Source organism: Hyperolius riggenbachi, chromosome 6 (genome assembly GCF_040937935.1).
Source record: "Hyperolius riggenbachi isolate aHypRig1 chromosome 6, aHypRig1.pri, whole genome shotgun sequence".
NCBI lineage: Eukaryota > Metazoa > Chordata > Amphibia > Anura > Hyperoliidae > Hyperolius > Hyperolius riggenbachi.
This window is the reverse complement of record NC_090651.1, coordinates 41,619,469-41,643,459: the sequence shown is the minus strand read 5'-3', so window position 1 is coordinate 41,643,459 and position 23,991 is coordinate 41,619,469. Positions and strand designations below refer to the sequence as shown.

General features: G+C 46.1%; 1 protein-coding gene across 1 annotated transcript in view; it reads right to left on the bottom strand.

Annotated features, from left to right (window-relative positions):
• Positions 1–23,991, bottom strand: part of LOC137522040 (vitellogenin-1-like) — a 337,455-nt gene that overhangs the window by 117,369 nt on the left and 196,095 nt on the right. Inside the window, exon 13 of the mRNA XM_068242060.1 lies at positions 12,025–12,242. Coding sequence (XP_068098161.1) covers positions 12,025–12,242 — 218 coding nt within the window. The remainder of the gene's footprint in view (positions 1–12,024; positions 12,243–23,991) is intronic.

Genomic DNA, 23,991 nt, shown 5'->3' with positions numbered 1-23,991 from the left:
AACAGGGGGGTCTTAGGTTTAGGCACCAACAGAGGGGGTCTTAGGTTTAGGCACCAACAGGGGGGTCTTAGGTTTAGGCACCAACAGGGGGGTCTTAGGTTTAGGCACCAACAGGGGGGTCTTAGGTTTAGGCACCAACAGGGGGGTCTTAGGTTTAGGCACCAACAGGGGGGTCTTAGGTTTAGGCACCAACAGAGGGGGTCTTAGGTTTAGGCACCAACAGGGGGGTCTTAGGTTTAGGCACCAACAGGGGGGTCTTAGGTTTAGGCACCAACAGGGGGGTCTTAGGTTTAGGCACCAACAGAGGGGGTCTTAGGTTTAGGCACCAACAGGGGGGTCTTAGGTTTAGGCACCAACAGGGGGGTCTTAGGTTTAGGCACCAACAGGGGGGTCTTAGGTTTAGGCACCAACAGGGGGGTCTTAGGTTTAGGCACCAACAGGGGGGTCTAGGGGTTAGGGGTAGGTACAGGGAGGGTTACTTAGTAATTTTTTTGTAAACGTTATTATACGTTTCAATGTTTAAACGGAAGATTAACGTTTTTACAATTGCCGATTTCATGCACATTATTTAATGATTTATAACTTTATAAAACATTAATTTTAAACGAAATACAGTACAATTCATTTTTAAACGTTATCCATGCTTATCGTTTAAAACCCTGCGCCCTTTTTTCCCAGCGCCCCTTTTTAACGTACACGTCCTGCTCTCCTGCCTCCCCCCTCCGCACTCACTTTCAGACACCTCACACAGCACAACAAGCTGCTTTTCCCCAATGATGACCTCTTCATCTCGCTCTCCTCTCATTTCTCCTCCTACTCTGACTGCATGCTGTTAGTATAAACACAGTACAAACATGCTTCCCCTGTAATCTCTATACCTGATGCAAATGGTTCACTTTGCTTGATGAGAGAACGGGCCCTGTCAGTTCCCACTGAACAAAAATTTGTAAAAAGATGAGACAAATGCTATTAAAAGTTCAGAAAATGAGTGTTTATTTGGTGCTGAATAGTTATAATATAGACAGGGGCGTAACTAACTAGAGAAGAGCACCACCTGCAATCTCAGAGGGGCCAAACTACTAACCTTCCCTTCATTCTACACAGGGGACCATGCTTCGGATCAGGTGTTTTTGTGGCTACACTTGTTATGGGAGTGAAGATCATGATGGCCGCACCTGTTTTATGACCCTTGTGAGATGCACCCTAAGGACATGAAGAGTATCAAGGGGAGATAAGGGAAGGAGTGTGAACATTCGGTTGGTGGGGGAGGGGTTCAACATTTTGCTGGGGAGGCCCATGAATTGAATTTATACCACTGATTATAGACATCCATTCATGAAACTTTTCTCATGAACTATCTTATCTTGGGCCTGATGCCCTCTGGTATCACTACCAGTTGTCGTGTGCTACTGTTGCACATGCCAATTTTACCTCAGGTTAGTGCATCAGGCCCTTCGCCCCTTGGCTGGATCAGTGAATAATGGCGCACAGCGCCTATGCATACAAATGGCGCCGCATTAAAAAGATACGTTCATCGCTATTTATCGTTAGTACTGCATAATAATGGCGCACAGGGAAAAAAGAAGAAAAACGGCACACAGTAATGTTATTTATCAATAGTGCCATTCATATGCCAAACAACAGACGTTATTGTGCAAAGTAACGTTATTTATCAATAGCTAACCTACATAAGCCAAACTGCAGAAGTTATTTAACTGCAAAACGGTGAATGGATTTAATGTAACACTGTCAAGGTTAGGCTTAGGCACCACCAGGGGAGATTTAGTGTTAGGCCCCCCCAGGGTAAATTTAGGGTTAGGCACCACCGGGGGGGGGGGGGGGTGGTTAGGGTTAGGCACCACCAGGGAGGTCTTAGGGTTAGGCACCACCGGGGGGGTGGTTAGGGTTAGGCACCACCAGGGGGGTGATTAGGGTTAGGCACCACCAGGGGGGTTTAGGGGTTAGGGATAGGTACATAGAGGGTTCTGTGTGTTAACGCTAAATAAGGCTTTAACGTTAAATAGCGCTAAGCGACAAACTGATTAGCGGCAACACCGTGCGCCATTATTCTCAGGCGCCATTTTCAGATGGACAGTTCTTGGCACCTATTCATTTAAACTTAAATTTTCTCCGGAGTTTTCTCTCAGGAGATTATTTTTTATCTTGTCCACAAAATAGCCTTTCAGCACCTATAGATTGAAAAGTAGCATAAAAGTAATATCAAACTTATTTTAAATATTTTCTTTCTTTGCTGGAAGCTTAAACGTTTTTTTATTTTTTTATTTATTGATGGGGTGTGAATACATCTCCTGTGTGAAAAAAAAATCTGAGAAAAGTTAATTGAATAGGTTCCCTTATTTGTTTTGTTTTAAAACTTTGTATGCAACATATAAGTTAATTAAAAATAATTCAGTCTCAACAATTTTTATTTCTTTGCTTGCAAAGAGCACAAATGTTATTTTATAGATTGACATGCTACTTTTTGGCGTGAGTATAAAACTAAAAGCTGCAAATAATAATTCCAGTATGTGTACAGCACTTTTCTCCTATCGGACTCAAAGCGCTTGCTAGGCAGCCACTAGAGGGCACCCAATAGGGAGTTACAGCATTAGGGAGTCTTGCCCAAGGTCTCCTTACTTAATAGGTGCTGAAAATATTTGAACTCAGGTCAGGCAGAGCCCTTAAAGCGGAATATAACCCTGTATTTCAACTTTGCTCTAAAACATTATTTACAGCATATTATATGCATCCAGCATTTTTTTTTACTAGACCAGCATTGGAAGGGTTACACACAGGGCCGGTTTAAGCAACAATGGGGCCCTAGGGCAAAATAAACCTGGGGGGCCCCCCCAACATATACCCCAAACAAAAATCTGCATTAGGGGACCTTTTTTGCAGCTGGTATAGTCAGGGTGTGAAGTCCCAATCGGTCAGAGCTCCACATTCTGGCTATCCCAGCCTGCATGGGATACAAGGGGTTAAAAAGTTTCAGGAGGGGGGACCCCACATAATTTAAAAAAAAAAAAAATTCCCACACTCTAAACATAATTTTTTTTTTGGGAAAATAGGAAAAAATGCCAGGGATCTTCATACAGCCATATTGCGGCTGTATAGCGATCCCTGGCCAAAGCGCTGTGGCTGCGTATAGACCCCCTGGAAACCCCGTCAGGAAATTGATTGCGCTTTCGTTTGATACATGTAAAATGACACAACCGTTAGGTTTGCTACTAAAAGTTACATTTACCGCATTTAAAACTATACTTTTTTCCGTCTAAACTTTAAAATCGATTTTCTCAAAAACTATAAGATCTTTTTGAAAAATTGTTTTTCCTCTTATTTCTAATGATCTCCTTAACATATCCTGCAAATTTAGGGTTTCTAGCATTTAAGGTGGATTTGCTATTAACCATTAAAGTCGGCAGGTTTTTAAATGTGTTTTTTTTTCCTTTAAAACTTTAAAATCGATTTTCTCAAAAACTATAAGGCCGATTTGAAATTTTTTTTTTCCTCTTGTAGCCACTGGGGGCCCCTACAAGCTCTGGGGCCCTGGGGCATCTGCCTTCTTTGCCTTAATGGTAGCGCCGGCCCTGGTTACACACAGAGCTTTAAAGTTCCGTGGAGAGAACTGCTCCCTGCAGCCGAAGTTTAGATAGATACATTTAAGTAAACACAATGTAACAAGTAAAGAATGTGACTCACTCTCTCTCTGTGTCCGGGAGCTCCTGCACAGCCAGAGTGTGTATCACATTCCAGACTTGTTACATTGTGTTTACTTAAATGTATCTATCTAAGCTTCGGCTGCGGCAGCATTTCTCTCCACGGAACTTTAAATCTCTGTGTGTAACCCTTCCAATGCTGGTCTAGTAAAAAAAAAAATGCTGGTTGCATATAATATGCTGTAAATAATTTTAGAGCAAAGTTGAAATGCAAGGTTATATTCCACTTTAACTAGTGCTATCCAGCCACTATAGTTTGGCAAGCTGCAAATAGTTTACTTCTAGCAGTGGCAGCCTGGCAGGGCACTCTCAGTTCAGGAACTTAGCTTCACAAGCCTGTGATGATGAAGCATACCGAATGCGCAATAGCCATCTGGCTCACCTGTCCCTAGCACTCACTGGCCTTGTTTATGCCGCTGGTGCTGTCCGTTATCTTGGAATACAAGTCAGTTTTTATGGACTGTGCCCAACAACAATTCCCTTGTCTCTTCATGCAGAACTGTTTTTAAACCCTCAATCCTTCACCCACTCCTACTTCCTTAGATAAAATGAAGTTCTTTGAGTTTTTATAGCTACAGATTTTAATCCCTAACATCGGAGAACCAGGAGGGCTTATTTGCTGTCATCGGTCTGTCAATCGCTCTTGCCATCGCTTTCTGCCAATGCCGATTTCTGAATTTCCAAGTTGCGGGGTTTTTTTGTAATTTTTTTTGCATTCTCTGATTGGCGAAATACTTCAGAGTTGCTTTGGAAGAATTGGACCAGTCAGAGATTGCCGAATTTTACCACGGTAATCGGAATACCACGAAAATTTTAGGCCAATCACAAGACTCAGGAATACTCAGTAGTATCCAAGACTCTAAAATTATCGTCGTAATCCGATTTTGATGCAAAAATTCTACATTCTTTGATTGGTCCAATGCTTCTTAAAAATGGCGAGGGAAAAATGCTTTTTAAACTCAGAAAAAAAGACAGTTCACCTTTTTACTTTGCCTTTTAAATCCATTTTTTCAAAAACTACAAGGTCTTTTTGAAAAAAATTGTGTTTGTTTTTTTTTGCGTTTTACCCACTATTCTATGTAACACATGCAGCAATTTTGGTGACAAAGCATGTATGGGGGATTTACTATTAACAGAACGAAAGCACAAAGTTATGTGAAAATTACGGAAAATTATGAATGCATGACACAAAATCAATTGAATTTACAAATCGTAGTCACGTGTGGGCGTAATTGCGAAACTGTATACAATATTTTGCATAATCGTAAATAGCTGATTATGATTATCACTACTCATGTGATGATGTATCGTCAGTGATGAGCGAAAATGCCAATATTCTTTTTGCATTAATTTTCGTTAACCATTTCTGCCGCCCGGACGTGCAGCTCACGTCCAGGGCAGGCGGCTTCTCTGCTGCGGTGCCACGCTTTGGCACGCTCCCACGCACGATCACGGGCGCGCCCCCGTGGTGTCCCCGGTAGCCCTGGGATCAGTGCACGCGAACATGGTTCCCGATCACCGATCCGTGTCTCCAACAGAAAAACTGAAGCACTCTTACAAGAGGCTTCAGTCTTTCTGCGTGTCAAACTTTCCGCATCCCCCTTGTGCTTCCGCTTAGCGAGAAGCACAAGGAGGGAAAAAAACTGAAGGTGGCCATCTTGTGGTCAAATAGTAAAACTTCATCTACATATTTTTTACATTACAATTTACACATATAACAACATTGAAAATTAACTGTTTATTTCCCACACCAAAATATTACCCAAATAAAATTTTTAATGGGAAAAAAAAACAATAAAAAAAAAACGAAACATAAATAGTTACCTAAGGGTCTGAACTTTTTAAATATGCATTTGAAGGGGGTATACTATGAACATTTTTAAATTATAAGCTTGTAAATCGTGATGGACGCAAAACGGAAACAATGCACCTTTATTTCCAAATAAAATATTGGCGCCATACATTGTGATAGGGACAACATTTAAATGGCATAATAACCAAGACAAAACGGCACATCAAATACATAGGTTTTAATTATGGTAGCGTGGATTATTTTAAAGCTATAATGGCCGAAAACTGAGAAATAATGAATTTTTTCAATTTTTTTCTTATTAATTCTGTTAAAATGCATTTATAAAAAAATAATTCTTATCAAAATGTACCACCCAAAGATAGCCTAATTAGTGGCGGAAAAAACAAGATATAGATCAATAAATTGTGATAAGTAGTGATAAAGTTATTAGCGAATGAATGGGAGGTGAAAATTGCTCTGATGCATAAGGTGAAAAATTTCCGCGGGCTGAAATGGTTACAATAATGTCAGATTCCATTTTCGAGTGAAAATGACATGAAAAATAATGTGTATTGTTTTGCGTTTTTGCCATAAAAAGATCCATTTTCCGTGTTTTCGCAGTAAAGAATTCTGCAGTAAAAGTTCGTTTTCCCACGTTCTTGTGCTTTCCGCAAATTTTTCACAAAAACAAATATAGATTTTTTTTGCATTTTCATGAAAAACGAGAAACCACGAATATACAAGCTATTTTCGTGAAAAGGTTCTCGAAATCAAAAATAGCATAGTCGATGCATAAATGACTTTAGCAAAAATGTATGGACCTTTTCGCTGTAAAAATGGCCAGCTAGTACAGGTTTAGTAAGACCACACACTTTTTCGGGAGTCAGCAATTGCTATTTAAAGCTAATCTGGGAGGATCTCATTATAAGAAAATGAAAATTACTTTTGTATCTTGCTGCACTCATTAAGAAATAAGAGATGCACCTGGGATGGGATTATCTGCAAAACTTTTAAACAGAGAGGCGCAATGGCAATTATTGCTGTACGCATAAACATAATCACCAAGTTATCACCTATCTAAAGATGTTGGCAACATCTCTCCTCATGAGCTGCTGGCTTGAATAACATAAAACACAGCGCAAAAACTTGTCACACGTTGCACTCATTATCTGAGAAGGCATCTTGGCTAAAGATTTCATAAGAAATGAACATCATAATACTTGTGGTAGACATGAATGGAATACTAAAATTACCTCATATTCAAATAAACCTTAGAAATTTCTCCTAAAAACCTGCTAGTTCTAAAGCAGGGGTCAGGAACCTTTATGTCTGAGAAAGCCATAAACGCCACATATTTTAAAATGTAATCACGTGAGAGCCATACAATAGGTTTCAAACTGGGACAGTAGGGCTCACATCCCTGTTGCCATGGTGATGTATGTACAGTTGATTCGCTGGGCAGTAGAAATGTCAGACACGTCTTCAGCTTCTCTTGGGTTTCAGCAATTTCCCCAAGAGCCAGACAGGAGAAATACCGACTAACAGCTTGTACAATTAGCTAGCTGACTTAGGGGTTGATTAACTTTGTAGTACGAGATCCCCACACTTCAAGTCAAGTGACAGGCAGCCTATTGGGCCAATCAAAGTAAGGGGAACTCATTCTACAAAGTCACTGGACCTGACAGGGTCCTGAGTGGGACAATTGGAGCAGCTGTTAGTTTTCGGGGAAGCGCGAGTAAGTTAGTAGTGCATGCTACAGCAGTAGCGTGCACTACTTTGAACATTTTACTTGCGCTGCCACACTAAGCTGTGCTGCTGGAGCAGTGTAGCTTAGTGAATCAACCCCTACTGATTTGTATGTGAGCCAGATGCAGCCATCAAAAGAGCCACATCTGGCTCCCACACCATAGGTTCCCTGCCCCTGTTCTAAAGCTTCATACGTATATTAGACATATCTCAGCCAAGGCGGGCATTTAGATTTGTGAATCCAAAGTGTGTACAGGGAGTCCCACAAAGTCACTTAAAGGACACTTGAATCTAGAGGGATTTGGAGGCTGACATATTTATTTATTTATTTTTTAACAAGAATAGTGTCCTGGCAGTCCCACTGCTCCTTCATGCATCAGTAGTGTCTGAATTTCCTACCTGAATCAATCAAATCCAGTCAAACAACTGATCTGCAAGCTTCTTCAGGGTCTATCGCTAAAAAGTATTAGAGGTAGAAGATCAGCAGAACAGCCATTCCATTTGCAATGTTTAAAAGAAGATAAATATGGCAACCTCTATATCCCACTCATTGGAAGCCACTCCACTGTGCTCTGTGCCATTGTTCCTTAACTCCCCCTTCCCCCATAACAGCAGTACACTCAGGTGCGGTTGAGAGACAAGTCTGCATGAGCTCATCTATGAGTCCCAAACCCTATGGGCGACAGTTGCATAAGAGCCAAATGACTGAGAATTATGACAGAACTCATTGTGCTGTAAAATCATGGAATGCTTTGATCTCTCTCTACTAGCAGAAAATATAGAAACCGAAAGCAAAGGTTCTCTTTTATTGTCTTACATTGCCCCCTAGTGATAAGTGGCCATAAATACACATTACAGTAGTACTAATTAGAAGCAAGAAAATCTAACAAATAAGAAATAAAAAAAAATGTGCTAAAATTAATTGGCCTGGAGCACTTGCAAGCCTCTTAATAACGTTGTTGTGCAAAGAGAGCAGTTACTTACACCAAATACCTAGTGACATTGCACAATTAGCTAGGCAATACCTGCTCTGCCTCCGCATGGCAAATAACAATCTTTGAAGGACTGAACACACTCTTACATCCATGTTTCCGCTTTTCAAGTGCTCCCATGACTGGGAGCCTTCTGTGTACATGCTTTTTGTTAAAACTTTAACTGCGCTTGAACAGAACGCTCCCAGCTATGGGAGTACGATGGAAGAGGCACACGGCCCAGAACAGTGCATACGCAGTGCCCCGCAACCCAGATGGATTGTGTGGTCCTCATAACATCACAACGGATTCGACTGGAAGGGTATGGAGGGAGCTGACGGACTACAGGGGGCTGGAAGGAGCCTCATGTAAGTAATCCTTTTCTCCCATGTGTCTCAGGTTTACTTTAATCACTGACTAATGCTGGGAATACACGGTTCGTTTTTGCCTTCGTTTAAACCTTCGTTTCGATTGTACCTTTTGTCCTTTTCGATCCCGAAATAATCGGTCATACGGTTAATATCACCACCCACGGTTTCGTTTTTTTTCCGATTCTGATGGTTTCGTTTTTCCAATGATCGAAGGCTGCAAAGAAACGAAACGAAAATCCCTTTTTACAGGGACGGACTAGCATAAACGAATATATAATCGATCTGAACAGCCATCAAGCCTACCAATGGCTCGATTAGATGGATAAAGAGAGATAATATCAAACATGTTCGATCACTAGTCGTTCGTTTTTGGGGTCTATTAATCGAAACTATAATGAGATTATGACTATTTTCACATACGTTTTCAACACTCGATTCGTTTACCGAACGAATCGAAGGTTTAAACGAAGGCAAAAACGAACCGTGTATTCCCAGCATAAGGTAACTCTTGGATGAGCCTCTTGGCACCTCTCATCACATTAATGGGCAACCCATATGTGGCAATGTGGCACTGTTTGCGGAGCCCCTCATTCACTAGGGCCCCATACAGCAGTCCCCCCTGTGATGCCCTGATGGCGGCCCTGAGACAATGATAACAAGTGAGAGAATTGGGAGCATTTCAGTCACCGGCACACGTATTCTTCTCACCTTATCTACATAACAACTTATTTGACCATTGCACCAGCAATAAAGAACTACAGATAAAACTCTACTGTGAGTTAGTTAGGGAAAGTTATATGAGGTCTTTTTACAAAGTGATGAAAAGGAACTATAAGAACGGTTGAGGAAGCAAGCTTGTGACATGGGATTACCGAATCAGGGACATTGGTTTCTTTTAATATGATTTAATTTGAAATACAATTTGTGTTTTATAATCAAGAGATTAGGTGTTACTCGGGATTTAATTTCAATTGCTCCCTCTTATATGAAAACATCAGCGATATGTGCAGGCTGCAGGGAGAGGGGTAGCAGACACAGACGCAGCTGATAAAAATGGAGCAGGACAAGCAGGTATACAGCCTACGGCGGTAATAATAACAGGCGCAAGGAAGTTACAGGACCACTATCGAGAAAATAGTAAAAACAGTACATTTATAAGTACGTGTAAACACAAACACAAATAAAAAGTACATTTCTTCCAGTGTAAAATGAGCCATAAATTACTTTTTTCCTATGTTGCTGTGACTTACAGTAAGTAGTAGAAATCTGACAGAACTGACAGGTTTTAGACCAGATTATCTCCTCATGGGGGATTCTCAGTGTTATATTTATTTTTAATAGCACTTAGTGAATGGCAGTTGCTCTGTCCAACTGCTAAAAAAAGTGTGCGGTGAGCAGAGAAGGCTGGCCAGCATCATTGTATAAATCTTTTTCAGGGAATGTCTTTATAAAGAATAAAGATCAAACTGAGAATCCCCTATGGAGAGATGGACTAGCCCAAAACCTCTCAGTAATGTCAGATTTCTATTACTTACTGTAAGTGACAGCAACACAGGAGAAAATTAATTTATGGCTCATTTTACTCTGGAAGAAACATACTTCTTATTTGTATGTGTTTACATTTATTTTAAATGTTACACTTGTTTGCGATATTGGCCCTTTAAGTTATGGCACCTGATAAATAGCTGTTATGAGAGATCATGATGGCCACACTTGTCATATAATCCAAACCATAAATATGGGCCCCCCCCCCCCAGGCCGTAAGGGTCCTGACCGGCATTCAAAGTTTTTATGGGCTGATGCCATCCCCACTTCATGCTATACATTAAGCCTTTAGATTGTAAACTCGCAAGGGCGGTGCTCTCTCATCCTTTTGTGTCTTGGCATTTGTTATACATTATTCATCATGTTACTTTTGTCACTGTAATGACCAATTCTGTATTTTGTATCGGTTCTGCATTTTGTCTGCAACTCTGTATTTTGTTTATTGGTCTATACCATTTGTCTGTATTATTTTGTACCCCATGTTTGTTTCTTACTTAGCACAGCGCCACGGAATATGTTGGTGTTTTATATAATAATAATAATAATAATAAAAAACACTAAAATGTACCAAAAAGTATTAGGTAATCAATATGAAATACCAAATCAAGTGACTAAAAAAGCCCACTTAAGGGCTGGTTCAGACGGACGCTTGCGGAGCGTTTACCGCAAGCGTTCGGACCGTCGCGGTAAACGCTCCCATTCAAGCGAATGGGAGCGTTTACACCGAGCTTTTGTGCGCTTTTACCCGAACGCGGCGTTCGGGTCCCGATTTTCGCGAGCGTTCGGGCTGCCCCTGGAAGCAACATGTAGCTTCCAGGGAGCGGCCAACCGCGACGGCTAATGTTCCCCTACGGGAAAAAAAAACGCGACCGCATCACGACGCGACTGAAGGCTACTGAAAGCCTGACCGCGCAGCCGCCGCAACGCCCCCAGACGTGACGCTACGCAGACGTCCATCTGAACCAGCCCTAAAAAGCAGAATATAACCCTGCATTTCAACTTTGCTCTAAAACATAAAATCCTAACTAAATAACAAAACATTTAAATTTACAATTCCCTACATGAACGCGTTTCGCCCTTAAAAAGGGCTTTGTCAAATTGTCAGGTGATAAAAAAACATGTGATAAGAGTGTTGTGTGAGTGTGACAAAGTGCATGCAGCATTTAGTCCAAGTCAGAGCTAAGTTTTGTTTCTTGATTAAATTGTTCCCATCTCATGCTAGTTAAGTGCCAGCTGAGCAAGGCTCCATAGCTTGGTAGTGCCCACTAGGGATTTCCACAGAAATTCCAATTTCTGAAAATGCAGATTAACCTTACCGCGGCATACCAATAGTAATATGATATCCAATTCCGATTTCCGACTTTCCAAAACTTCTGAATAGTTACTCTAATTGGCTAAATACCTCCGACTCAGAAGCATAAGTCCAATCAGAGAATGCAGAATTTTTCATCGAAAATCTGATTGCTGAGATAATTATGGACCAATCCCAAGACTCTGATCTATCCGAGTATTTTTTGGGTCTTCTGATGGGCCTAATTTTTCTGAGTGGCCTTTTTTCCCCCCGGAAAACTACGAAAATTTTAGGCCAATCAGAAGACTCAAAAAATACTCGGTAGTATCCGAGTGTTGTGATTGGTTTATAATTACCGTAGCAATCCAATCTTCTACATTCTCTGATTCGTCCAACGCTTTCGTATTCTGTGATTGGGCTAAAATTACAGAGTTGCGGTAAAGTGGATTTCCACGGAAATCTGATCACCGAATGGCGATTACCTATTTCCGATCAGAAAAACGGAAATGTTCGTTCGGACGTAATTTTGCGACCATCCCTAGCGCTCAGGTTTGGCTGCACACTGTACACCGACCCCTCAGAGCATGCTTACACTTCATGAAGATCGGGACTGACGCTCTTACTGAACCTCTTCATCACAGAATAGACGAAGCTTCCAACCTTCACGTCTGCCTCTTTCATCAGAGATTTGGCTATGGTCATGATGACGGCACTAGATGGCTTATTGTCCAAGATTATAGCCGCGGCTGTCATGCGGAGGAGCGGATGTCGCTCAAGATCCATATAGAGCTGTAGGCAAATATCCATAACCTAGAACGAAAAACATAGGATTCTTTTATGATTATCTTGTGTTAAAAAATATAGAATTCAAATTCCATCAAAAGAAAAAATACTTTATTTCTGGATGTTGTGCAAAAACGTTAGAGTGGCTTTGGTATTTTACCTTGTGTCTACACCCCCCGCGTGGAGGTTTACCCTCACTTCCTGCCCCTGAGACTTTATCATTTTAATGTGGACACTAGTGGTACCAGGGAATAGAGATGTTGCGAACATAGAATTTTCCGTTGGCGAGCAGCGAACTTGAACTTCCGCAAATGTTCGCGAACATGGAAACCATCATACACTTCAATGGGCAGGTGAATTTTAAAACCTAAAAAGACTGTTTCTGGCCACAAAAGTGATAAAAAAGTTGTTTCAAGGGGTCTAACACCTGGACAGTGGCAGGGGGATCCATGCCAAGAGTCTCACCAAAAATTACGGAGTTTGACGCAAAGTCGGGTTTTAATCCCTAAAGGGCAGAAATCACATTATGCACAGCTCTGGATGTCAGTGAGCTATGAAGTGTCTCACACTGAGAGAAATGCAATAGTAGCATCAGAATACAGTGAAATAATAATGCACTGGAGTGGTCCTGTGGGTGCAACTTAATGAAGCAACAGCAGTAGTGTGCACACAGCTCTGGGTGTCAGTGGACTGTGGAGTGTCACACACACACACAAAAAAAAAAAAACCACAGGAGACCAAAGTGCTAGACCTTATTAGGGCTGTTTGGGATGCTTTCGCAGCAAGTGAGGAACAAGAACACAGGCCTAGCTAATGCTTTCCCTACCTATCTGCAGCAAGTCTGACCCTGCTCTCACTAATAGTCAGTGCTGCTCGGATACCCCTTTTCAAAATCCGGATCCGATTCGGATCCAGATACCCCGCTATCCGATCCGGGTCGGATATCCGAATTCAAAATTTTCCGATCCGAATCCGATTCGGATATCCGACCCTAGTATCCGATCGGATTCAGATATCCGTGTTTAATCCCGGAAGTGGCCTTTAAATTGCTTTAAAAAGGTTTTTTAGGGTATATGAGGCATGTAGCATCATAATTTTGAAAATGGAAACACTGATGATGTGGGGAGTGGACTTAAAATCCCCCCCCCCTAAAAAAAATGGCTGTCAATCAACATCAGAGTGGTATCAGGAAGCAGTCGTACTGACGCAGTTGGGGCCTCCCCACAACTCGGACAGCAGACACCTCCAAAAAAAATTACACAGCTATTGTGTTTACATAGTTGACCATGGCACTGTTGTAGGTACCACGGCACAGTAAAAAATTAGGAGAGGTTCCAGGAAGCGGTCGGTCGTACTGCCACAGTTGGGGCCCCACAACTCGGACAGCACAGACACCTCCAAAAAAATTACACAGCTATTGTGTTTACATATTTGACCATGGCACTGTTGTAGGTACCACGGCACAGTAAAAAATTAGGAGAGGTTCCAGGAAGCGGTCGTACTGACGCAGTTGGGGCCTCCCCACAACTCGCACAGCACAGACACCTCCAAAAAAATTACACAGCTATTGTGTTTACATAGTTGACCATGGCAGGTACCACGGCACAGTTCAAAAAATAAGAACCTGGCTTCATGAAGATGGAGTCAGGAGGTTGTGGTGGTAAAGGGTGGTTAAGCAGCAAGCAGGCATAGTGATAACCACTCAGCCACTTCATTTCCCCCTCTTGCCAACAACAGGGGCCAGGAACTCACCAATTGCCCAAGCCTCGTTCATCTTTAAAAAAGTCAGTCTGTCCACAGACTGGCCTGACAGACAAGAGCGCTTCTCAGTGACCACGCCACCGGCCGCACTGAAGCACCTTTCCGACATAACGCTGGAAGGCGGGCAGGACAGCACTTCCAGGGCGTATTGCGCCAGCTCGCCCCAGATATCCAGGTGCTTCACCCAGTACTCCAAGGGGTCCACAGGGGTGTCGGTGTCAAGCCCGCTATAGGACCCCATATAGTCGGCCACCATCCGGGTCAGGTGCTGGTTCTGGCTTTGAGAGCCGGATGCTGCTGCAGGCACCTCCTCTGTAGGCAGCGGTACTGGTGTGGCATAGAGCGCCTTTGTCAGAGACAGCAGGTTTGTTGGGCGCCTGCTGATGCTGGATGCAGGCACCTGCTGCTGTGCTGGCTGGACTGAGACAGCAGGGGGGGTGGGAGTCCGGGGGAAGGCTTCCTCCAAGCGCCGAACCAGAATCCGCTGCAAGTCCCTGATTCGGCGCACAGGGTCTCCTCCTACAGGCAGGAACTGAGCCAGCTTCCCCTTCAGCCGTGGGTCCAGCATCAGGGTGATCCAGATGTCCTCCCGAGCACTCATCTCCTTCACCCTTGGGTCTTTGCGCAGGCACTGCAGCATGTGCACTGCCATGGGGAAGAGGGCTGCCATCTCTGCTGACCTATCATCTTCTGCACCGCTGACAGTGCTGTCGTCCTCCTCTGATTCCGGAGCCTCATCTTGCTCTCTCCACCCCCGCACTACTGCAGCTGCACTCCGCTGTGCCCCCTCCTCTTCAAGGTCAGGGACCTCCAACTCCTCCAAGTCCTCCTCCAACTCCTCCGAATCCTCCTCCTGCTGCACAGAGGTGCACTGTGAAGTGTGCTGCTGCTGCTCCTGCTGCTGGATCAAGGCTTCCTCTCCCACTTCCAGCAGAGCATCGAGGGCCTTGTCCAGCATGCACACAATGGTCAACCACTCACACAGCGACGCATGGTCCCGGCTGACCATGTTGGTGGCCTCCAGGAAGGGTGCCAGCACAAAGCACACCAGCTGCATTTTTCCCCACTCAGCAGGGCGGATGATGTCTGGGAGGTGGGTGGTGCCGGTCCCCAACAAGTTGGCATCCATGGTGGCTCTGGCCAGGTACAGGTTGACAGCCCGCCTCTGTTCAACCAGACGTTCCAACATCGCCAGGGTGGAATTCCAGCGTGTTGGAACGTCTATAATGAGGCGGTGCTGTGGGAGGTTCAGCTCCATCTGCACGGCTGTAAGGGTCGCTGTGGCACCACCCGAGCGGCGAAAATGACCCACCGTTTTCCTTGCCGCTCCCAAAAGAGTGTCCATCCCCTGGTAGGTGTGCAGGAATTTCTGCACCACTAGGTTCAGGACGTGGGCCAGACAGGGGATGTGGGTGAGGTTTCCCCGCTGGATGGCGGCAACCAAGTTTGCACCATTGTCGGCCACCACCTCTCCGACTCTGAGGCCTCTGGGGGTCAGCCAACTCCTCTCTTGCTCTCGGAGCTTGGCCAAGACGTGGTCTGCCGTCAGCTTGTTCTTGCCCACCGTGACCATCTGCAGCAGCGCTTGGCAGTGGTGGGCCTTCACGCTGCTGCTGAGGCGGGGTTGTTTGGCGGCGGATGGAACCGGATCAGAGCTGGAAGCTGCTGCACTTCCCCTGACCCTGCTGCGGGGTGGCACCACCCACCGTGGTGATGATGCTGCTGTCTCCTCTTCACCCCCTTCCACCAAACTGACCCAGTGCGCGGTGAAGGACAAATAGCGGCCTGTCCCGAACCGGCTGCTCCATGAGTCCATTGTCACATGGACGCGCGCACCAAGCGCATGATCCAGCCCGCGCTCCACGTTGGCCTTTACAAAGCAGTGCAGTGCTGGGATGGCCTTGCGTGCGAAGTAGTGCCGGCTGGGGATTGGCCAATCCGGCGCTGCGCACTGCAGGAGCGCACGCATCCGGCTCCCCTCCTGCACAAACGAGTACGGGAGGAGCTGGGAGGACATGGCCCGTGTAAGCAAGCCGTTCAGCTGGCGTATGCGACGGCTGCCGGGAGGCTGAGCCCTGACCACAAAAGAGTCACTCAGCAGGGTCTGGTGGTGGGGGCGTTTTAGGCTTGCACGGGAAGCTGAGGAGGGAACAGAGGAGACCACTGAGGAGGACTGGCTGCCTGAACAGGCCTCAGTGTCAGCAGGAGTGGCAAAGCTGGTTATAGTGCTCTGACCTCTGCAAGGGCCAGCGCCAGCTTCCTTCAGCAGCTTGAATTCCTGATGCTCAGGTTTGTGCTTATTGCCCAGATGGTTGATGAAGCTGGAGGTGCCATAACTGGAGGGGTGAGACCCTCTGCTCAGCTTCACATGGCATAATTTGCACGTTACAAATTTGCTATCCAGTGAGGGCAGATGGAAAAACTGCCATATTGGGGATTGGAGTTTTCCCTTACGTGGCTCAGAACGGGATGCTGCTGTGGATTTTCTCCCGGTGGTGGTTGGGGCCTGGGGTTGAGTGGTGCGGCTGGTGGTAGTCGTGCCACTGACAGATGGAGCAGCAGCCTGCGGGTCACGTACTCCATGCCCACTGCTGCTCCTGCCAATCCCTGCAATGCTCAACCTGCGTGCCATACACACTGACTCCTCCTCCTCAGAGTCAGAGCTGACATGCCCCTCCGGTCGCTGGTAGTCCGGGTCCTTCACCTCATCATCAAACTCCCCTTCGTAAAACTGCTGGGATGATGAGCCCGCCTCAAACTCCTCTTCTGCTGACACATCATGGACGGGCTCCCCCCCAACAATTACTGTCAGCATCTCAGACTCTTCTGTAAAGCCAATTTTGCTGAGAATATTTTCTCTAGGGCTAGGGCTGGTGGTGGTGGCCTCACTGTCACTGGCTTGCTCCTCGTCATGCGCCATCTGCTGCATCACAGACGCGGCGTCCTTCTCCTCCAATCTGCGCCGCTGACCCTGCTTGAAAATTGACGCAACACGCTGCTGCGTCTCTGCAGCGTGACTGCCAGTGGGTAGCGGCGGAATGACTGATGCGGCAGAACTGCTGCCAGAGGCCGCAATGTTGCTCACTCTCCTTCTGGCCTTGCCCCTCCCCCGTCTCACACTGCCAGTGCCAGACATAGTACAAGACTCACTGTCACTGATGAGTCGACGTCACAGATGATGTGTGTGGGGTACTTGGTGCACTTTTATTATTGGCGGCGGGCTTGGAAATGATCAGCAGATTGACAGACAGGAGTACAACAACTAAACACACTGACACTGCTCACTCAGCAGCAGCACAGCAGCAATAATCTGTAGTACTAGCACTGTCTGCAACTACACAATATAAAACCACAGTAGCAGTAGTAATAGCAGCCCAGCCAGCAGCAAGGAGCCTGGAGTGTGTGCACACAGACACAGCACACACAAAGACACAGGACCTAGTAGCAGTAGTAATAGCAGCCCAGCCAGCAGCAAGGAGCCTGGAGTGTGTGCACACAGACACAGCACACACAAAGACACAGGACCTAGTAGCAGGCACAGGCAGCTGCTGCAGCTGAAAGACTGACTGACAAGACTGACTGACACTAACAAATTACACAGACTAGCTAAGCTAACTACAACACAGTAAAACAGTAAAACCAGAAGGTGTTTTAGTGTTAAAACGCTGGGTTATCACTGGGATAATGTACTTGCTTCAGCCAAACACACTGGGCAAACTATCTCAGTGGCAGTCACAAAGCAAGGACGAGATTCTTAACATGCCCCCCTCCTTATATACAGGAGGGACTGGCCAAGGTTCCCCTCTGTGATTGGGTGCTTGGGCTTAGGCTGGGAGCGCTCTGATTGGCTGAATGACGTCATGGACATCATGTCCATGGTTACAGTACCCGGATTCGGATATCCGATCGGTATCCGCGGATATCCGGGTTATGCGACCAACTATCCGCATAGAGCTATCCGGATTTCCGTCCAGCTATCCGGAATCCGGATCCGATCGGATAGGCCTAAAAAGTTCGGATATCCGAGTCTATTCGGATATCCGGTATCCTGATGAGCAGCACTGCTAATAGTCAGTGCTGCTCAGCAAGATTTCGGATATCTGGGTTACCCAGAAAATCCGAACTTTTTCAGCTATCCTGTGAAGACAAAAGAAAAAAACGAGAGCCCCAATGGTGTGATATCGTTAAAACTTTGCGTGACAATTGTTTATGAGGAATGATACTCACAAATATAGGTTGCCAATGCCAGGCAACCACTAATCGTGCAGGCAGGGAGTTTAGGCCTGTCCCTGCTCAGGCTAAAAGGTCACTCTCCGTAGATAGAAAAAGGTGTTCACACCCATCCAGCTAGTGGATATGATATACTCAAAGTAATTACAGAGGCGCCCGAAGATTAAAAGTACTATACATTAAAATCCTAAAATGGGGGGTACTGGATGACTTACCTCCCCAATGAAGACAATTCGCACTTGTTCAAAATAATACAATTTATTCTTACTCCACAAGTAACTGCAATGCGTTTCACGGGTCTAACGCCCGCTTCCTCAGGCAACGTAAAAAGGGGGGGGGGGGGGAGTACTAAAAATAAAAATATATACATATATAATTCATAAAAAACACCCATTTCCTCAAATTAGAACATAATATTACAATGTAAGAATGTATCTCTATACACTTCACTCTATAATCCAAATACTAAGTACTCAATAATCAAATGCAATCATTAGTGTCATTACATGGATCATATAATAAATCACACCACATATTTAATGTCACTCTAGAGGTGTGCACATACTCCCATAAAATTGCCATGCTTATAGTACATTTTGATCCCTTGCTAAACCTTCACAATACTTTATTGCTGGGCTATACAGGATCTTCTCAAAAAATTAGCATATTGTGATAAAGTTCATTATTTTTTGTAATGTACTGATAAACATTAGACTTTCATATATTTTAGATTCAAATACACACAACTGAAGTAGGTCAAGCCTTTTATTGTTTTAATATTGACGATTTTGGCATACAGCTCATGAAAACCCAAAATTCCTATCTCAAAAAATTTGCATATTTCATCCGACCAATAAAAGAAAAGTGTTTTTAAAACAAAATAAGTCAACCTTCACATAATTATGTTCAGTTATGCACTCAATACTTGGTCGGGAATGCTTTTGCAGAAATGACTGCTTCAATGCGGCGTGGCATGGAGGCAATCAGCCTGTGGCACTGCTCAGGTGTTATGGAGGCCCAGGATGCTTCAATAGCGGCCTTAAGCTCATCCAGAGTGTTCAGTCTTGCGTCTCTCAACTTTCTCTTCACAATATCCCACAGTTTCTCTATGGGGTTCAGGTCAGGAGAGTTGGCAGGCCAATTGAGCACAGTAATACCACGGTCAGTAAACCATTAACCAGTGGTTTTGGTACTGTGAGCAGGTGCCAGGTCGTGCTGAAAAATGAAATCTTCATCTCCATAAATCTTTTCAGCAGATGGAAGCATGAACCCACTTTTGAACCAGAAACAGCGGCAGAAGCGCCTGACCTGGGCTACAGAGAAGCAGCACTGGACTGTTGCTCAGTGGTCCAAAGTACTTTTTTCAGATGAAAGCAACTTTTACATGTCATTCAGAAATCAAGGTGCCAGAGTCTGGAGGAAGACTGGGGAGAGGGAAATACCAAAATGCCTGAAGTCCAGTGTCAAGTACCCACAGTCAGTGATGGTCTGGGGTGCCATGTCAGCTGCTGGTGTTGGCCCACTGTGTTTTACCAAGGGCAGGGTCAATGCAGCTAGCTATCAGGAGATTTTGGAGCACTTCATGCTTCCATCTGCTGAAAAGCTTTATGGAGATGAGGATTTCATTTTTCAGCACGACCTGGCACCTGCTCACAGTGCCAAAACCACTGGTAAATGGTTTACTGACCATGGTATTACTGTGCTCAATTGGCCTGCCAACTCTCCTGACCTGAACCCCATAGAGAATCTGTGGGATATTGTAAAGAGAAAGTTGAGAGACGCAAGACCCAACACTCTGGATTAAGGCCGCTATTGAAGCATCCTGGGCCTCCATAACACCTGAGCAGTGCCACAGGCTGATTGCCTCCATGCCATGCCGCATTGAAGCAGTCATTTCTGCAAAAGGATTCCCGACCAAGTATTGAGTGCATAACTGAACATACTGTAATTATAGGTTGCCTTTTTTTTGTTTAAAAACACTTTTCTTTTATCGGTCGGGTGAAATATGCTAATTTTTTGAGATAGGAATTTTGGGTTTTCATGAGCTGTATGCCAAAATCATCAATATTAAAACAATAAAAGGCTTGAACTACTTCAGTTGTGTGTATTTGAATCTAAAATATATGAAAGTCTAATGTTTATCAGTACATTACAAAAAATAATGTAAAAAAGAGAGGAGCGCTCTGAGATTTCCAGCAATGATAGGTCAATTAACACTAGGAAAGGTCTCACCTAGTATTAGTGTGGCCGGTACAGCGTACTCAGCCGCGATTCGCATGCGTCCCTCTTAGGCAGCCGGGGACCGGGCTCTCCGTGGCAGCAAGGCAGAGACAGGGCGGAGGCGACGTCACCAGTAGAGTTGGGCCGAACCTCTGATTTTCGGTTCGCGAACCGGGTTCGCGAACTTTCGCGAAAGGTTCGGTTCGCGTTAAAGTTCGCGAACCGCAATAGACTTCAATGGGGATGCGAACTTTGAAAAAAAAAATTAATTATGCTGGCCACAAAAGTGATGGAAAAGATGTTTCAAGGGGTCTAACACCTGGAGGGGGGGATGGCGGAGTGGGATACATGCCAAAAGTCCCCGGGAAAAATCTGGATTTGACGCAAAGCAGCGTTTTAAGGGCAGAAATCACATTGAATGTTAAATGACAGGCCTAAAGTGCTTTCAAACATCTTGCATGTGTATACATCAATCAGGTAGTGTAATTAAGGTACTGCTTCACACTGACGCACCAAACTCATCGTGTAACGCACCGCAAACAGCTGTTTGTGTAGTGACGGCCGTGCTGGACTGGTGCGCACCATGGCGAGAGTGCAGGTTTTGGTGGCTTTACAGCCCATATGGTCAGTCACCTGGCTGATGTAGCTGAATGACAGAACAGTGACTGTCCAGCTGATCAAATTTGGTCTGACCACAATGAGGCAACGACCTTATTATCGTGGGTGTGCCCCCCGAGACACTCATCTAGGCGCCGGTCATTGCTCCATTGTGATACGCAAGCCCCTTCACCACGGCAAGGTAATGATCACGAAGGGGAATGGGCGCATGTTCATGCCTTTTCTTTTGTTGTTGCAGCTGCCCGCAGTGCAGCCAGAAAAATTAGGCAGTCATGTACACGCACTCGAAAAATTATTACAGCGGCCGCTGCTAGCAGCGGCCTAAAAAATTCAGCAATCCGCCTGGAGTCCCGGACCCTGTTGGTGGTGGCGGAGAAGGTAGTGAAGCGGCCTGCAGGCAGACATGCTGTGTGGAGGGACTGGGAGCGACTTAGTCTTCTTGGGGCAGGCCAGGCAGCCAGTCACACGGCGTGCAGGCAGAGATGCTGTATGTGCGGGGACTGACTTAGTCTTGGGGCGGGCAGCAGCCCTCCGGGATCCATGCCTCATTCATTTTTATAAAGGTGAGGTACTTAACACTTTTGTGACTTAGGCGACTTCTCTTCTCTGTGACAATGCCTCCAGCTGCGCTGAAGGTCCTTTCTGAGAGGACGCTTGCGGCAGGGCAGGAGAGAAGTTGGATGGCAAATTGGGACAGCTCTGGCCACAGGTCAAGCCTGCGCACCCAGTAGTTCAAGGGTTCCTCATCGCTGTTCACAGCAGTGTCTACATCCACACTTAAGGCCAGGTAGTCGGCTACCTGCCGTTCCAGGCGTTGGTGGAGGGTGGATCCGGAAGGGCTACAGCGAGGCGTTGGACTAAAGAACGTCCGCATGTCCGACATCACCATGAGATCGCTGGAGCGTCCTGTCTTTGACTGCGTGGACACGGGAGGAGGATTAGTGGCAGTGGTACCTTGCTGGCGTTGTGCCGTCACATCACCCTTAAAGGCATTGTAAAGCATAGTTGACAGCTGGTTCTGCATGTGCTGCATCCTTTCCACCTTCCGGTGAGTTGGTAACAGGTCCGCCACTTTGTGCCTGTACCGAGGGTCTAGTAGTGTGGCCACCCAGTACAGCTCATTCCCCTTGAGGTTTTTTATACGGGGGTCCCTCAACAGGCAGGACAGCATAAAAGACGACATCTGCACAAAGTCGGATCCAGTACCCTCCATCTCCTCTTGCTCTTCCTCAGTGACGTCAGGTAAGTCAACCTCCTCCCCCCAGCCGCGAACAATACCACGGGAAGGTTGCGCAGCACAAGCCCCCTGCGACGCCTGCTGCGGTTGTTCTCCTGCCGCTGTCCCCTCCTCCTCCTCCTCCTCCCCCAAAGAAACACCTTGCTCATCATCCTCTGAGTCTGACTCATCTTCTGCACATGACCTCTCTTCTTCCTCCTCCTCCCCCCTCTGTGCTGCCGCAGGTGTTGAGGAAACAGCTGGGTCTGATGAAAATTGGTCCCATGCCTGTTCCTGCCGTAACGGTTCCTGGTCACGCTCATTCGCAGCTTCATCCGCCACTCTACGCACAGCACGCTCCAAGAAGTACGCGTAGGGAATTAAGTCGCTGATGGTGCCCTCACTGCGGCTCACCAGGTTGGTCACCTCCTCAAACGGCCGCATGAGCCTGCATGCATTTTTCATCATTGTCCAGTTGTCGGGCCAGAACATCCCCATCTTCCCAGACTGTTTCGTTCTACTCCAGTTGTAGAGGTACTGGGTGACGGCTTTCTTCTGTTCTAGCAGGCGGGAGAACATGAGGAGGGTCGAGTTCCAGCGAGTGGGGCTATCGCAAATGAGGCGTCTCACCGGCATGTTGTTTTTACGCTGAATTTCTGCAAATCGTGCCATGGCTGTGTAAGAGCGCCTCAAATGCCCACAGAACTTCCTGGCCTGCTTCAGGACATCCGCTAAGCCAGGGTACTTTGCCACAAATCTTTGAACCACCAGATTCATGACATGTGCCATGCAGGGTATGTGTGTCAGCTTCCCCATATGCAAAGCGGCAAGCAGATTGCTGCCGTTGTCGCACACCACGTTGCCTATCTCCAGGTGGTGCGGGGTCAGCCACTCATCCACCTGTTTCTTAAGAGCAGCCAGGAGAGCTGCTCCAGTGTGACTCTCCGCTTTGAGACAAGCCATGTCTAAGATGGCGTGACACCGTCGTACCTGGCATGCAGCATAGGCCCTGCGGAGCTGGGGCTGTGTAGCTGGAGAGGAGAACTGCCACTCAGCCAAGGAGGAGGAGGAGGACAGCGAAGAGCATGTAGCAGGAGGAGAGGAGGTGGCAGGAGGCCTGCCTGCAAGCCGTGGAGGTGTCACAATTTGGTCCGCCGCTTTCTGCTTGCCATCGTTCACCACCAGGTTCACCCAATGGGCTGTGTAGGTAATGTAGCGGCCCTGCCCGTGCTTGGCAGACCAGGCATCCGTGGTCAGGTGTACCCTTGACCCAACGCTCTTCGCAAGAGATGACACCACTTGCCTCTCAACTTCACGGTGCAGTTGGGGTATGGCCTTTCTGGAAAAATAAGTGCGGCCTGGCATCTTCCACTGCGGTGTTCCGATGGCCACAAATTTACGGAAGGCCTCAGAGTCCACCAGCCGGTATGGTAACAGCTGGCGAGCTAACAGTTCCGCCACGCCAGCTGTCAGACGCCGGGCAAGGGGGTGACTGGCCAAAAGTGGCTTCTTCCGCTCAAACATTTCCTTCACGGACACCTGACTGCTGCTGTGGGCAGAGGAGCAGGAACCGCTCAAGGGCAGAGGCGGAGTGGAGGAGGGTGCCTGTGAAGGTGCAAGGGAGAGAGCGGCATAAGCAGATGATGCACCTGAAGGAGGAAGAGGAGAAGGAGGGTGACTTTGCTTTTGTGTGCTGCTGCTGCTTTTGCTCAGGTGGCCATCCCATTGCTG